The sequence below is a fragment of the Gymnoscopelus braueri genome (assembly GCF_963280865.1).
Source record: "Gymnoscopelus braueri genome assembly, chromosome: 1".
Lineage (NCBI taxonomy): Eukaryota > Metazoa > Chordata > Actinopteri > Myctophiformes > Myctophidae > Gymnoscopelus > Gymnoscopelus braueri.
The window spans coordinates 8,287,577-8,304,034 of NC_137603.1; the positions used below are offsets into that span (position 1 = coordinate 8,287,577).

Here is a 16,458-nt window from a genome sequence, read left to right on the forward strand (position 1 = left end):
GCCTCTTAGCTCCATAATAGACTCACTTACTTCACTGTAGTTTGAGGACATACTAGATGCCACTAAGAGTCACTGTATGAATACATTCCTGTTTATCTATAGGTGGTCTACCAGGGAGGAACGCACAGCAGTACACAGACCGGGTGGTCTGCTTCGACTACAAGACCAGCAAGTGGAGCGTGTGTTCCCCCATGAACAAGCGACGCTTCACGCCTGGTGTGGCTGTGGCAGGTGGAAAGATTTACGTTCTAGGAGGGATGGATGACAGGAACAGGTAAGAGTTTGATGCCATGTTGTGTGACTCAGCATTTTAACTTATTTTCTTGAAATACATATCTTATCATCTTTTTTTCCCCCTTTAAATGTCTTTTGTTTTTAAATAAAAAATGTTTTGTCTGTTTCTTATAGTTATAAGAATAGTTATAGTGAAAATAATTACAATAACAATATCAAGAAAGACTGGAAAAGGATGGTGGCTTCTTGTTCTCATGGCTATTGTTTCTCTCTCCATGTAGGAATCTCTGTTGCATCGAGTCGTACAATGATCAGACTGACACATGGGAAATAGTGGGGGAGATGCCCACCGCTCACAATTGTTTCAGCTGTGTCTTATCGGTCCCTGTCAGCCATCTCTCTGGATTAGATTAGACGCACATGCACAGGTAGTGTAATGTAAGGGACTCTTTAGTGAGAGCAGACTGTCATGTTCCACCATAACATTTTATGTCCGAAGTATTCACCCACCGAACCCCCCCCCCCTCCCCGCACGTTCTGAAAGGCAGAACGTGCGGTTTTCCCTTTGCTCTCCAGAAGATGTTTGTTTTCTTTCTTCATTTCTTTTTTGCAATTCTCTTGCCGGTTGCATTACATTTCATGTTGGACAACAGGGAAGTTTTCTTCAATTTATTTTGAAAGGCTTAAATGCAGCTGGGATGTTAGTCTGCTCTGCCTTGCTGTACTGTTATATAGTATGTCATGCTGCCATGTTATCTGTTTTGTATAAATGCTGGATGCTACTGTTTTTAATATGCTGTTCAGTTTTAATTTGTTTAAGGATTTTATGCTTATTTTTCATTTATTGATAGTTATTTTATTGTACACTGCTGGTCCTGAGTACGATTTTCGTTTCATGTGCAAACATGTAAATGACAAATAAAGTGTCATGACTCATCATGCTTTGTCATTTCATTGTAGAATTGTGTTTCCTTCGCTTGATGTTCTGAGCAAAGCACATTGAATTCCCTTGTTGTTGAAATGTGCCATACACGTTGTCCTACTGTTACTCAATATCTTTAGCAAAACTTGGCATGATGTCACTGTAGGTTGCCTTCCTAAAGGGGTGTATGAAGAACAAGGGGGTGAACAGGAAGTATAAAATGTATGCCATTATGCTGAGAAGCTAACCAAAGAAGTCAAACCATGCTCTCCTGTGACTTTTCATTGCCATCCACCTCTACACAAATACAATTGCCTGGGGACTGTGAATTGGGCTCCCACCACCAAATGTTCTCATTATTAGCAATTTGATGTCAAGTGAATTTTTCAAATTCAAAAGTGGCAGATCTACATAAGCTCAAATCACATCACGCAACGCATTTCGGGCTTGTGGATCTGCTACTTTTGACACTTTTGTGTGACGCTGTAGTATGATCATTCAAGTAGGGTATTAATTTACAGAAAATACACAAAAATATAAGAGGTTCAGCCCAACTGCATCAATATAAACTAAGAACACACCAGAAAACACGGGACCCAGAGTAGCACAAGCCAATAAATGATATTGGAGAACTGAGGGTATATATGTCACAGTACGATTGGAGAACCAGTACGATTGAAGACAGAGCTCTCGTTTTTAGGCACGGGGCTTCGGGGCGAGGCGGGGCTTTTCGAGACAGGGTTTATTAGCGAGGCTCGCGAGGAGGAGGAGGAGAAGGAGGACGCGGCGCTGCGAGGCGGGGGTTTATTACGCGAGGCTCGCGAGGAGGAGGAGGAGGAGCCTCCTCCTCCTCGCGAGCCTCGCGTAATAAACCGTCCTCCTTCTCCTCCTCCGAGGAGGAGAAGGAGAACGCGGCGCCACGAGGCGGGGCTTTGATGCGACGCCGACGCGGACCTGTCTTTTGTTGTTCCCCCCACATAGCAACCAGGAAGCTACGCTAGGGGAACGCTGAACACGCGTTCACACGCACACGCTTGTCCATGACGGAGGCGCGCCGACTCAGCAGAGCTTGAGGCCTCAGGCGCGAGTGCCCGCGCTGACCGGCCGATGCTCTGCTGAGTCGACACAGCGCCGTTCGAGTTGTAAACCGATAGGGACAGAATAGTTCTTTTCATGGATCACTGTGTGTGTGTGTGTGTGTGTGTGTGTGTGTGTGTGTCAGGGAGAAAGTAAAACAAAAGCCAGAACACAATAAAAGTATCTTAACAGTCCTGCTTTCAATAAACCAAAAAAAGCATGAGCGCGTGTGTGTGCGCTTGTGTGTGTGTGTGACTGTGTGTGTGTGGTCGTGGCCATATATGTTTGTGCACAAGCCTGGCTTGTGGCTCCCTCTAGTGTTGCTTCTACAGAATTGCTGGGTGGGTGGTAAAAACGAGCGCGCTTTCTTCAATCGTCCTGGTTCTCCAATCATACTGTAACATATATACACACAGGGCTAACTGGACACAGTTGAACACATTACATTACATTACATTACATTACAGTCATTTAGCAGACGCTTTTATCCAAAGCGACTTACAATAAGTGCATTCAACATAGGTAGGGAACGAAAACTACTAATCACCAGAAGTCTTTAGTGCATTATCTGCAAAAACAAGCAACCAAGAGTATACCTAGCGCTAAGGTAAAAGTGCAATATATCAGCTACCTATTTCCTTAAACAGATGAGACAAAATAGCTAAATCAAATGAGCATGAGCTAAAACAAATAAGTGAATCGACTAAACAAGATCCAATAAACAATCCAATAATCCAATAAACAATACAGCAATAGAAAACAAGCGTTCGTACAACTAGTTAACAACAAGTAGGTCAGGCAGAGAGGAAGGGTAGTGTTTCCTTGGATAATTAGCACAGTATTGGCTAAAGCACTAACAGCACACAGGTGAACACCATTAACAACACACAAGAAGGGTGAGTCAACACAGGACATTTTTAGGGAGGACAGGAAGCACTAGAATGTCACTTAAAAATAAAGGAAAAAAACAGAAGTAAAACCCAAGAGGGAAATAGCAAGAGTCACGATCTCCGCCTCCAGCTTACTTCCTGTTTCTGCATGACGTAGGTGGATGCCTTTTTAGGAGACAGGAAGCAGCTGAAATCCAAACCCGAAAATCTCGGCCACTCGCTCACTCCCACTCGCTCACTCCCACTCGGTCACTCCGACTCCAAACCGGATGTGCTCAGGGTCCAATTATTCAGTTGCTTCTTGGAGGAGGCGAGTGGAGTCGAGTGGAGGAGCCGAGGAGGCTCTCTACTTCCGCATTTAGCGAGTGTACATCAAGTGTAAACTCGACCACTCTCCACAGCTCCTCCGCGGCAGACTTCCGCATCACGTGTACACGTTTTTTTGTTTTTTCCCTTCTCCCGTGACGTATACATGGTCCTCCTCCACATGTGGCCACACAAACAATGCTTGAAACCCGAAACCATGCCGAAACACCGGCTGCCCCCCCCCCCCCCTTTGCCCCCGCCGAACACTCGTTGCGCATCTCACACACACACACACACACACACACACACACACACACACACACACACACACACACACACACACACACATACACATACACATACACATACACACACACAGTGTAAATTAACAGAAAAGCCTTAACAAGCCACTGGCTTTATGGCGTGTATGATATAAAGCATAATACAACTAGAAAAAGTGCTCCTCGGAGCACAGGTCTCCGCCAGGTCAGGTAGGTTATTGTGGCCTCCTGGCGGCGCTATAATAGGCCAATGTTTTAAGGGTACCATTTGTTCTTAGGCCTTGCACGGCAATCGGAACTGCATTCATGGTTTGAGGCATTTTGTGCATTTTTTTTGTGTGCTAAATTAGACCTGCTGGTGGCGCTATAACAGGCCAATGTTAAAAGGGTGGCATTTGTTCCTCAACATAGTGTGAATGTGCGTGCAAAGTTTGACCGCAATCGGACGGTGCGTTCATGATTTGCGGAATTTTGTTCAAAACAAGCCACTACTGCAAACTTCAGATGTCAATCTTAGCCAATGAGGATGGAAAATCAAACACATCCGTCTTGATCATATGACTATGGAGATCATGTGTACCGATTTGCGTGAAATTTGGATAAAATCGGAAGGAGTAATATAAAGAAATGTGTTTTACATAAGTCGGCCTCCTGGTGGCGCTATAAAAGGCAGATGGGAAAAATGCAGGGCAAATGTTTTTCCTTGACCTCTAGGGAGTGCGCATACAAAGTTTTACACAGATCGGTGCAGTTATAGGTAAAAACATGAATCGGACTGTTATAGCGCCACCATGAGGCTGATTTGAAAATGTTCAAGTGGCATTTCTTCCTCGGCATAGTGGAAATATGCGTACACAATTTCACCGAAATTGCATGCTGTGTTCATGATTGAGGCATTTTGTTGAAAATGGAGCACTCCTGCAAACTTTGGAAGCCATTTTTAGCCAATCAGGATGGAATATGAAAAATCTGAAAGACAAGTTTTGTTTAATGACTATAGAGATACTGCGTACCGATTTGCGAGATTTTTGGACAAAATCTGTAGGAGTACTGTCAAAAAATATGTTTTGCACAAATCGGCCTCCTGGTGGCGCTATAAAAGGCCCATGTGAGAAATTTGGAGCAGAAGTTTGGAATTGGCATCCAGGGAGTGTGTGTGCACAGTTTCGCTGCGATCAAGCCAACGGTGGCAGAGATTAGCTGGTGACAGACGGACACACACACGGACACACACACGGACACACGGACGGACGGACGGACGGACGGACGGAGGGTAAAACTCTCTCTCCCATTTTTTTCCCATCTGCCTTTCGGCCTGGCGGAGACAATTATATACATTGTAATATATTGTGCACACTTATTCTGTCTCAAAAGCTGATTGTTCATTTATCTCCTTGCATGCCTCAATGCAGTGCATGGACTACTATAAATTACTGTGACAAAGATTATGTTTAAAATAATGTATCGTATTTATATATAGACTGAATATAGGAGAGGACACTTTACGCTTTAACTATAGCCGTACTCATTCAATTCTGAACCGATTCTTAATTTTTTTTATTCTCTATTAGCTGTGAAGGGTCTTCTTTCATGTCTATCAGTCATGATTTATTTCGCTATCAAACAATATCAAGCAAAATCACAAAATCGTCTGAGTTTTTTTTATTTTTTCTTCGTCCCAGAAGTGGGGGGGATATCACCCAAACTCTCAAAACCCCGGACATTTGAAGGATTTTATAAAAAAAAACCAGACAGCCCCCCAAAAGAGGATATGTCCGGGTAAAAGAGGACACGTATGACAGACATACTCTGTAATATACGGTGGCTGTTATAAGCACCAGTGCCGTGCGGGACTGCTGCGGGGGGTGGGGAGTCTGGGGACTGTAGCCTACGAGCAAAAAAGAGGGACGGGTCAGGATTTCATTCATAAATGTAAGTTTGCTCATCCTGGCGCTTCATTCACTATTTCAGGAATAAATGGCTTTGCACAAAATGTTAACTATAAAGATAACAATGTGGCCATCCACATTGATGAATTGTCTATTCTTATATTCTGTATTATTCTATACCTGCATATTATTCTATGCATGTATATTTTCATCCACGGCTCTGGTCCAGCTGTTTGAGACGTCATAAGTGATCGCGGAATTTGCCGTCGCTTTGAAATGACGCTAAGTGCAGTCCGATCCTTTGAGGCCAGCTGGTCGGCCACTCTGTCCTCGCAAATAATCCTCGGCTCCTCGCAGGGGCGGGGCTTAGGCGCGAGTGGAGGAAGCGAGGAGAGTGAGCGAGTGACCGAACTTTGGGGAATGGATTTCAGCTGGAAGAGTGAACGTGAACACAGCTTCTGAACCATTCTGTAACTCCATGGTCACTGAACTAAATATTGGAGCCGATCGTCACGACACACAATATGTACAAGATTTTCATACTAAAATGGCTTTTTTTAGAGACACAAATTAGGAGAAAATCAACTTTGTTATCGACTTTTCTCTATCCCAGCAACACACTCTCGCGAGATTTGGGAAGATAGCTGAAGGGTCCATAATGCGGTCTGACGGACGAGACATAGATGGCTCTGTCCCTTATATTATATTTTATTAGATTAGATTTTAACTATGTTCTGTTCCCATAAAACTGATAAACTGAGATTATGAACATAGTATGTGAAATCATTATGGACATATTAAAAATGTAATAAAATGTGTGTTCCAATTCTCAATAATATCATTTTCCATTATTAACTGTCTTGGTTGATGGGCTATGCTTTGGGAATCATGACATTTTGCTATAAATAAAAGGCCCTGTTACAATGTTGAGCAGAAACAGGAGCACATCTATCATAAGACTGAATAATACGTGTGTTTTTGTGGGGGGAATTTTATGGGTTTCTTAAGAAGCATCTTTGCCAATAACAGTGCACGTTCAAACATGTAAAGCATGTATTTTCTTTAATGAAGAAAATACACAAATGCACATCGGATGGTCGTGGGAGAAGCAAACCACGCCTACTTAGGAGACCGTTTGTAGGATTTGTGTACTACTTCGCCTCTAGTGGCTCTAATGGAGATCGTGTATCTTCCTAAATTAACAATCTTTGGTAAAACTATTTGTTTTTTAAGTCTGACGTCTTTTTGTAGTCCGACGTCACTTCAAAATAAAGGAACAAAACAAAAGTAAAACTATAACTACATAGTAGTATACTTTAAGTTCCTATTTATCCGTATCGCAATGATTGGGAAACACTGATCTACAATGGGAATCACTGATCTACTATGTCTTTTTTCTTTGTAACAAAAAAAAAAGACATGGGTTTCCGAGGCTACTGATCTACAAGCTCACAACGCGTATGTTCTGAGTAGTAGTATCATCATCATCATCATGCAAGCCCACATCAACATTCATCACCTAATACAATGGTTCCCAAACTGGAGGTCGGGACCCCCAGGGGTAACCCCAAATTATTTTTTGGGGGTCCCCAGATGATTAGCTTAATGTGCAACATTGTTTTCTCACTCAACAGTAAACAAACCAACATACAGTATATATAAGTGTATACAGGGTATCTGTCTGCACATTTATAAAGCTTGTAAGACCTTTTTAATGCCAAATTGTCAAATATTATGTAAGAAAGAGGCAAACATTGTGAAAATAGCCGATCTACAAGCTCACGCTGTGCGAGGCGTTGTGAGCTTGTAGATCGGCTATATGTTTATCTATGTCTCAACTCAACTCCTACAATTCCAAGTGCTTGTCAGGGTAGTTAGGGGGGGAGGGGGTCCCCAGTGGAATTATAATTATTTTGTGGGGTCGCGGCCTGAACAGTTCCCCAGTTTGTTCAGAATAGCTACTTACAGGTGCGCTCCAGTAATACGCCAAACAATGAAGGAAAGAACGCATAACGAAGCAGGAGTTTGTTCTGTAAAACCAAAATGCTTTTTTTTTTTTTTAAATATACATAATAACATGAACATTTTCTGCATGTTAAGGCAATCAGAAAGTACACATTGTACATTAAAGGATTTATTTATGAAGTTTCGTATGTGATTGAACGGCTGATGAGAAATTGATGACTACAGTGAATGTGCCTCTAAAGAAAGGACATCTCTGAATGACTGATTTATTCTCCTAACAAGCTTCAAGTCATAAATATCGTCTCTCTTGGGTGGAAACCTCATATGTCCTGTGACTTTTCAGGATTCAAATTCTTAAATAGCAAAAGTAGCAGATTTACAAGCTCAAAACGCGTCGCTTCGCGCCGCGTTTCGAGCTTGTAGATCTGCAACTTTTGATGCTTTTGTGTGACGCTGTAGTATGATCAAGTAGGGCGTTAGTTTGCGGGAAAAAAAGTTAGAATATGGAGATAAGAGGTTTCCACCCGACAGCAACGATATACTCTCATCTCATGGATCAGCTTGATCATCCCATTAAAACAGATAGATGCATCGTTTACGGAAACAATTTCTCAAGTATACACTGATTGTTAACATTCACACTCCCATGTACAGATCTGATAACTGATAACAACCGTTCAGTTTCATAATATACAATGATTATGTTTTTTTTTTTAAAGTTTGGCATCATTTTCATATTCACACAATTGATGATGATGGTTCATAGTTGTAAAAAACTAAAGGGATAAAAGAAGCATAAAACCAAATGCACTTTAAACGAGGGTGTCACAACATTTGAACCAGAGACATCACAGACTGATTCATGTTACATCAGGCAGAAACCTCCATATAGAGCGTTGGATCTCAAAGTGGGGTCCGGGGACCCTCAGGGGTCCTTGAGGGGTTTCCTGGTGGTCCCCAGAAAAAGTAGTTGATGTAGCATCACAACAATTATAACCACTTTAACCTTTTATACGTTGGCTGTTCAAAAATAGCAGATCTACGCGCTATGAGCTTGTAGATCTGCTATTTTTGAAAAATCTCGAAAATGTATGCAAATCTTTAAATATATGTATATATATTTTTTTTGGAAAACATTTAGAAAAATAAGTCATGTTTTGGATATACGAGGTTTCTGCCCAACGGTGACGATAAATATGTACATTGGATCCAATGTATATTACATAAGACTAGAGTTATCCTGTACAGTAAACAACAGTTTAAGGTAAACTAACTTACAAGTTGATATCAACAAAAGCATGTACGTTTTTCACGCCAATCGGCTGAGAGTCCCAAACTCCGAATGTACAATACAAAAAATAAAGGGTGCTTTTAAGTTAAGGCCTATAATGGGAAACATCACTTTTCTAGTGCAATAAGAATGCCATGCAATAAATTACAATATGGATTCAAATCTTGTACACATTTTGTCCAGGATAGGTTACACTGTGTGAAAATCCACCCTGGCAAGTTAGAACGCTGTATGTTTTACTACAAACCTTCATTCGCAACTTCATAAAGTTACAATCCGGAACTTGTTGTAATGAACAAAACGTTATTTTAATCAATGTGTACGGTAGAGTATGTTAATATAATTTATTACGCGGCTTGGTTGAATGCTTGATTCTGATTGGCTGGTAGGAAAGTGCCATGTCATTATTCTGAGCTCTCAATATTCTGAACTCCCATAAGTCCGAAAAATACCCATAGTTCCGAAATCCACGACATCCCGTTTTTCCGACTATATTAAACCCTTAATCCCGAAATCCCAATGTTCCGACCGTGCCATCTCAACCCATTAACTCATGGGTTAAACCCATTATTATTCCGACATCCCAATATTCCGACCATGAAGTGGCCCGTGCCATATAAACCCATTATTCCGACATCCCGACCCCTACTGGTTGGCTAGTAGTACTACGCACAATAATATCTCAATATTACAAGAATACTCCTTCTTTTCATCATCCTGGGTAGGACCATAGACTGTAAAAAATATGGACATGGGGAACTGTCATGTGACCCATTGGTTGCTACAGACCTATTTTGAAGCCACTTTTTTTCGGCTAATTCAAAATTCATTTGATTTCAGGAATTGGGTCTGGCCTGAGAGCTTATCTGGGCGTTTCTGCGTCGTCCACAAAATGGACTAGCCTATCAGCGTCCTCGCTCATTGTTCTGTGATTGACAGCGCACGTTGGCCAATCAGGTGGAACCCGAGTAAAGCAGAGTGGAGCCAAGTGGAGCCGAACGGCGGTCATTAAAATCCGCTGGATTTTAAAACTTCAAAACGCTCTCAAACTTATTTTTTGTGGCACGGAATTTACTTTTAAGATATTTTTCGGATAGCATTTAGTTGTTTCACTTCATATATGTGGTCAATTAATCATGACAGAGCCTATTTAAAAATTCAGAGAACCGGCAGGGGCGGGCAGTGATACTCATGTATCCGTATAAAGCAACCTAGTTTCGGCATGGCACTTTCAAATGTCCCCTTGCTCCTACAAGTGGTGGTGGAACGAACTGGTGATTGGCTGAAGGGGTTGTCAGTCAACGGTACTACTTTTGATGATCATACCCTACTTGATCATCAATTTTGAAATTAACGGGACCGTCATTTACTAAACGCATATCATGATATTTGAAGTATTTATGAAAATGTTTACTACGGTAATAAAATCAAGTCCGGCCAAAACCTCTTTCTCTTGTATTGATTGTAAATTCTTCCGCAGCCAGCCAGGAGGTGAAATAGCGACATCTGCTGGGCCATTAATGGGAACTGCACCCTGAAGAAGATTCACTTCCTGGGTTTCAAATCCAGCGGAGAGTCCTCGCCGCCTGGTTGGAAGGAACAGGCCTCTACGCCTCACCGTGGACGGACCTGCGGAGAAGCCGCAGGCGGGACATGACCTCGTCCCAGTCCAGGTACGCCCCCTCCAGGTGACGCAGGTACCCCGGGCCGCTCACGTAGCTCTTCCGTCCGTGGAGCAGCCGCCAGTTATCGAACGTATACACGTCACCTGAAAGAAGACGGAATTTATTCAGTATGTGACACAACACATGGTGGAGCAATGAGCTCTGTTACAGACATATTATCGTTGCTGTCAGGCAGATATCTTGTATATCCAGCTTTTTTTTAATCTTTTTCATAAACTAGAGGTTAGGGCCACTATGTTTGTTTATGGTTTTGAGCTTGTAGATCTGCTACTTTTGCTGTTTTTGGACATAATGAGTACAATTACTCAAGTACTGTACTTAAGTACAGTTTTGAGGTATTTTTACTGGAGTATTTCCAATTCTCATTACTTTTACTTCTACTCCACTACATCTAATATTGTACTGTTACTCCACTACAATTATTTGAAAACTTTAGTTACTTAAAAAGTTTTGATCATTTTTACAAAACATACAGCGCAGTAACCAATTCAGTCCTATATACATTTCAGCCATTTGAAAATAGCCGATCTACAAGCTCACAATGCGTCGCGACGCAACGCATTGTGAGGTTGTAGATGCTATTTTCAAAAGATGTCTTTGAAAACTTGTGAAATGGGACATTCAGCATAATGAGTACTTTTACTTTTGGTATTATAAGTACATTTTGATGCCAATACTTTTTGTACTTTTACTACAAGTAATTTCTTTTATTCCAGACTTTTACTTAACAGGGTATTCCTACATTGCAGTATTGATACTTTTACTTAAGTAAAACAAACGTAGTACTTTTTCCACCACTGGGGGCAGTGGAGGCGTGTCCACCATAGATATAGAAACCTAGATACCTCATTGTTGGCCTTTGCAGTTCGATGGAGCGACCTGTATCGTGGCCGCCATATTAGAAGGGGCACGCTGCTACTCAAAGCGACTACTGGCCAATCACAGCGCGTTGACTACTGGCCAATCACAGCGCGTCTAACTGACTAGTTGCTGCGCGGCTGCCTCTTACAGGGTTAAGGGCTGGGTTACGAAAAGACCCGCCTCCACCTGTCTCTGATTCGCCTATACCGAACGCCCCCTTCTGTGATGCACGTGGAAGCTTGCCCCCTCCATTATGGCGCCCGAGATAAACACGCCTCAGAGCCTGAGGAGGCGTCTACCTTTATATCCAGGGGTGCACATAACTTTTTAGGTCTAGTACTCAGAAGAGCACCTGGAGATGTGACTTGGTGCGCACCAAATAAATGGTCCCGTTCCGTTTTGTCAGCGGGGGGGGGGGGGGGGGGGGTTCAGCACGGTGCCCACCGGGACAGTTTTGTCAACGGGGGGGTGCTGCGCGAGAAAAAAAGGACGCTCTGCTTCCAAATTCCGCCGATTTTCGCCGTTTTCTTTTCACTCACGCCGTTTGGTGAACCCCCCAAGGTTGGTGCCCTGTGCTGCGCTGCTTTTATCCGCCAAATTTGGGACGTTCACGGCATATTTTGCACCAATTTTGCAAAAAAATAAAAGCTTGGAAATTCCTGTCCCAGCTGTTGGTACGCAAAAGCGCCTCGCGTCGTCTGATGTGGTGCGCATTATTTATTTTGGGTGCGCATGCGCACTTGCGCACCAGTTTTTGTGCACCCCTGTTTATATCTGTCTATGGTGTCCCCTGTACACTGACCTGGTTCCATGCGGTAGGTGGCCACGTTCTGCGGTCGGTTCATGATCTCCACGTACGCTTTGAGCGCTCTGTAGAAGGGCTGGACCTGATGCACCGGCAGGTCCAGAACGGAGTCTCTGGTGGCGTTGTTGTAGTTGATCCTGACCACCTGACCCTCCTGGTCCACACTGAACACACACGCGCGCACACACACACACACACACACACACACACACACACACACACACACACACACACACACACACACACACACACACACACACACACACACACACACACACACACACACACACACACACACACATTTTAACCATTTATTTATGTCCACATAAAGGAGAATACATACAGGGACACACATTATAGGTGCAGTAGGGTTACATAACATTGACAAAATCATGGCATATTTTTTCATGATACAATAGGCATGTCACTCAGTACTCTATGGGTGTAAGTAACAGCGTCTCCGCCATATATGGCAGAGACAGCGCAATAGGCTATTTAACCAGCACTTTTGCCTCCTTTTTGGGCATCCTAAGTTGTTGGAACAACCAGTCTGTGGGTATAATGTCCTAGGCTGCCAAATATAAAAACAAACAGTCTGCACCTATAACCCAGCTCTGAGATGGTATAGGAGTGGTTGGTATTTAATGACCTTGGTCATAAAGACCTCCTCCTCTAGGCTACGGTCAACGGTGCAGGCTATCTCTAATACAGACACTCTCACTGGTCTCTCACTCGGTTACAATACGGTTACAAAGCAGTGAAATGTTGCCGGGATCGTGTTCTACAAGACTGTGTTAACAAAAGTAATAAGTACACTAGCAATACTATAATAACATTATATAATGCTGGATTTTTTATTAAATAAAAAAATAAAAAAAATAGAAATTAGGTTAAAAAGTACAGACAAGACCCATGCTCAAAACCCTCTGAAATAATATTTGTCATAATGTTCATTTAAATGGATTCAAACAGGTCGTAATAGCACTACATTTATTGATCAAGATGCCCTTTGTTTCACTATGTTCTAGTGGTGGATTTAGGGAAGTTCACCATACTGAACAACAGATGGCAGCGTTGTACTGTTACCATTACTTCTTACCATACGTCTTCACTGGCATGAGTGTGTGTGTGTGTGTGTGTGTGTGTGTGTGTGTGTGTGTGTGTGTGTGTGTGTGTGTGTGTGTGTGTGTGTGTGTGTGTGTGTGTGTGTGTGTGTGTGTGTGTGTGTGTGTGTGTGTGTGTGTGTGTGTGTGTGTGTGTGTGTGTGTGTGTGGACAAAATTACAGATAATAGTCTAACTTACAAATGTCTATCTAAACTCCACATTCCCAATTGCACACACATACCACATACGGTATATCTGTATATCTTCTATTTCGGGTGGAAACCTCATATGTCCAAAACTGTTACTTTTCAGAGTTCAAATTCAAAAATAGCAAAAATAGCAGATCTACAAGCTCAAGCCGCGTTTCGAGCTTGTGGATCTGCTACTTTTGATGCTTTTGTGTGACGCTGTAGTATGATTAAGTAGGGTGTTAATTTACGAAAAAACACAAAAAGTTACAATATGGGGATAAGAGGTTTCTGCCCGACAGCGACGATATACACTATGTCATATGACCAGATGTACATTCTGCGGTCGCACCTCATAACTTTATATCATTCTGTCATACATTTAGAGCAGTGGTTCTCAAAGTGGGGGTCCTTTGGGGGTTCCAGGGGGTCCCCAGCAAAATGTGTTGATATCATTGCATCACAATCATGTTAAGCACTTTATCCATTTATACGTTGGCTATTCAAAAATAGCAGATCTACAAGCTCACAGCGCATCACTGCGAGCTTGTACTTCTGTTATATTTGGGGAACAAAATATACAGTATATATCGAAAATGTTTGGAAAATGTTGAATCATTTTGGTTTAAATCTTCTCTTCTGGGGGTCTCTGGAACAAAACATTTTCAGATGTGGGTCCGCGGCCAAATACACATCAATGTGGGGGTCCCTTTACACACGAAAACATTTGAGAACCATTGATTCAGACATGAATCCCAACAACTCACTCGATGTTGTTGTTCTTGGACTGCACATATGAAGTCACAGTACTCGGTAGGAGACACAAAGGAGACTCTTTGTGTCTCCTTATCCATGAATTGAAGTCTCCATGGGGTGACTAATCGATAGAAAAAAAGAAATTTGAGAGACATGAATCCCCGACGACTCACTCGATGATGTGGTTCTTGGACTGCACCATGAAGTCACAGTAGTCGGTGCCGGTGTCGGTGAAGTCCACCCTCAGGTTGGTCAGGGTGTGGAAGGCCTGGGGGTCTTCTCTCTGCAGCTGCTCGGCCATGTGGAAACCGTCCACCACCAGGCTCTCGCCCCCTGACCGGGCCTGGCTCAGACAGTGGAGGAACTGCACCTATAAGACGTCAACAAAACGCACGTTGGTTGGCTTAGAGTGAAACAGAGAGTGTCGTTCATGAAAATGTGCATGGTTCACAGGGATTGTAAAACATAAGGCACCCAAGTATTTATGCAAATACTTTTCAAGGGTTTGTAATGTGCATAGATACTCCACTAGGGGTAGCGCCACAAATTCTGTTCCATGCGAAGTTAAAAGCAGTATTGGAAAGGCCTACAGTCATACAATTGATTGGGTCTACTTCTAGTTTTAAGTCCTCACTAACGATTTTTTAACTGTATTTATGGGACTTATGGAAATAAGCTTCTGGGCTTTCTTGTGTCATCCTTTTGACTAAAATGTGCATCTTTGTTTTGTACATATGCTTGTTGTGGTGCAGTCCAAAGTACAATATTTGTCATTGACCTGCGGACCGATAGGCTGCGGTTCCGGTAGAGACACGGTAGGAGACTCTGTGTCCTACCAGAACCGCTGCCAGTCATCAAATTATTGGCTTAGGAATGCGACAAAAACAAAAACTCCAGGTCTCCATGGGTGACTAATCGATCGAGTTTTGGGTGAACTATCCCTTTAACATACTCATACCATACCAATTGGACAAAATTACATTTTATTCATAAAAAAATAAGTTACATACTGTAGTGCCGCTTTAAGTAGTACTCAAGTAAATGTACTTAGTTACTGTCCCACCACTAACACGTTGGTACTCACTCCGGGCGGGTGGTGCAGCGCAGGGTAATCGGTATGCAGACTCAGCTCTCCAGACGTGTAAGCAACGTTGTTGGCCATGGGTTTGTCCTGGACCTGCCACGTGTGCCTGCAAGGTGATTAATGGACTCTTAATCATCTCATGTTTAATCGTCTATCTCCAGGAGAACACTTTGCGTGAGATTATAGGCCCGTGAGGAGAGAGAACTACGTCTCAGAGCTACTCCTTCCAATTTAGCTGAGCTACAGAGTAAACAGCTCATGGAGATGCAGTGATAAACAGGGTTTATTATGTACAGTACGTACGCATGCATGGCATAAAGCAGTGGTGGAAAAGGTACTCACATTTTTTACTTGAGTAAAAGTGTCAATACTGCAATGTAGAAATACTCTGTTCCAAGTAAAATTCCGGAATTCAAAGTTTACTTCAGTAAAGGTACAAAAGTATTGGTATCAAAATGTACCTAAAGTACCAAAAGTTGAAAGTACTCATTATGCAGAATGTCCCATTTCACAAGTTTTCAAATGGATAAAATGTCTAACAATCTTTTGAAAATAGCCGATCTACAAGCTCACAATGCATCACATCGCGACGCATTGTGAGCTTGTAGATCGGCTATTTTCAAATGGCCGAAAAGGCCAAATGGCCAAAAAGGCCAAAAGGCCAAATGGCCAAAAGGTTAATGTATGTTTTGTAATAATAATCAAAATCTACAAAGTAACTAGTAACTAAAGTTTTCAAATGATTGTAGTGGAGTAAAAGTGTAATATTTGCCTCTGAGATGTAGTGGAGTAGAAGTAAAAGTACAGAAAATTGGAAATAGTCCGGTAAAGTAAAAAATACCTCAAACATTTACTTAAGTACAGTACTTGAGTAAATAAATGTAAGTTTAGTTACTTTACACCACTGGCATAAAGCAAAATAAAATCTCATGACTGAAACATGTTCTTAAAGTCTTAATCTGCGATTTGTGAAACAGTCTGCGACCCTTAGGGTTCATAGAAGATGCTACAGAACATACTCTTCAAATACCACTTCAAATACTCTTTAATCTTAAAAAATAACTAATCACCGAAAGTAGCCACTCTGCAATCATTTGGAAGCACATGCTTCCAAACGAC

General features: G+C 42.3%; 1 protein-coding gene across 1 annotated transcript in view; it reads right to left on the minus strand.

Moving 5' to 3' along the window:
• Positions 1–7,645: 7,645 nt before the first annotated feature.
• The window catches only part of bbox1 (butyrobetaine (gamma), 2-oxoglutarate dioxygenase (gamma-butyrobetaine hydroxylase) 1), a 50,984-nt gene continuing 42,171 nt past the window's right edge, over positions 7,646–16,458 (minus strand). Inside the window, exons 6-9 of the mRNA XM_080425711.1 lie at positions 15,340–15,445; positions 14,429–14,625; positions 12,204–12,370; positions 7,646–10,623 (exon numbers count right to left, since the gene is read on the minus strand). Of these exons, the coding sequence (XP_080281837.1) occupies positions 10,463–10,623; positions 12,204–12,370; positions 14,429–14,625; positions 15,340–15,445 (631 nt within the window). The 3' untranslated portion in view covers positions 7,646–10,462. The remainder of the gene's footprint in view (positions 10,624–12,203; positions 12,371–14,428; positions 14,626–15,339; positions 15,446–16,458) is intronic.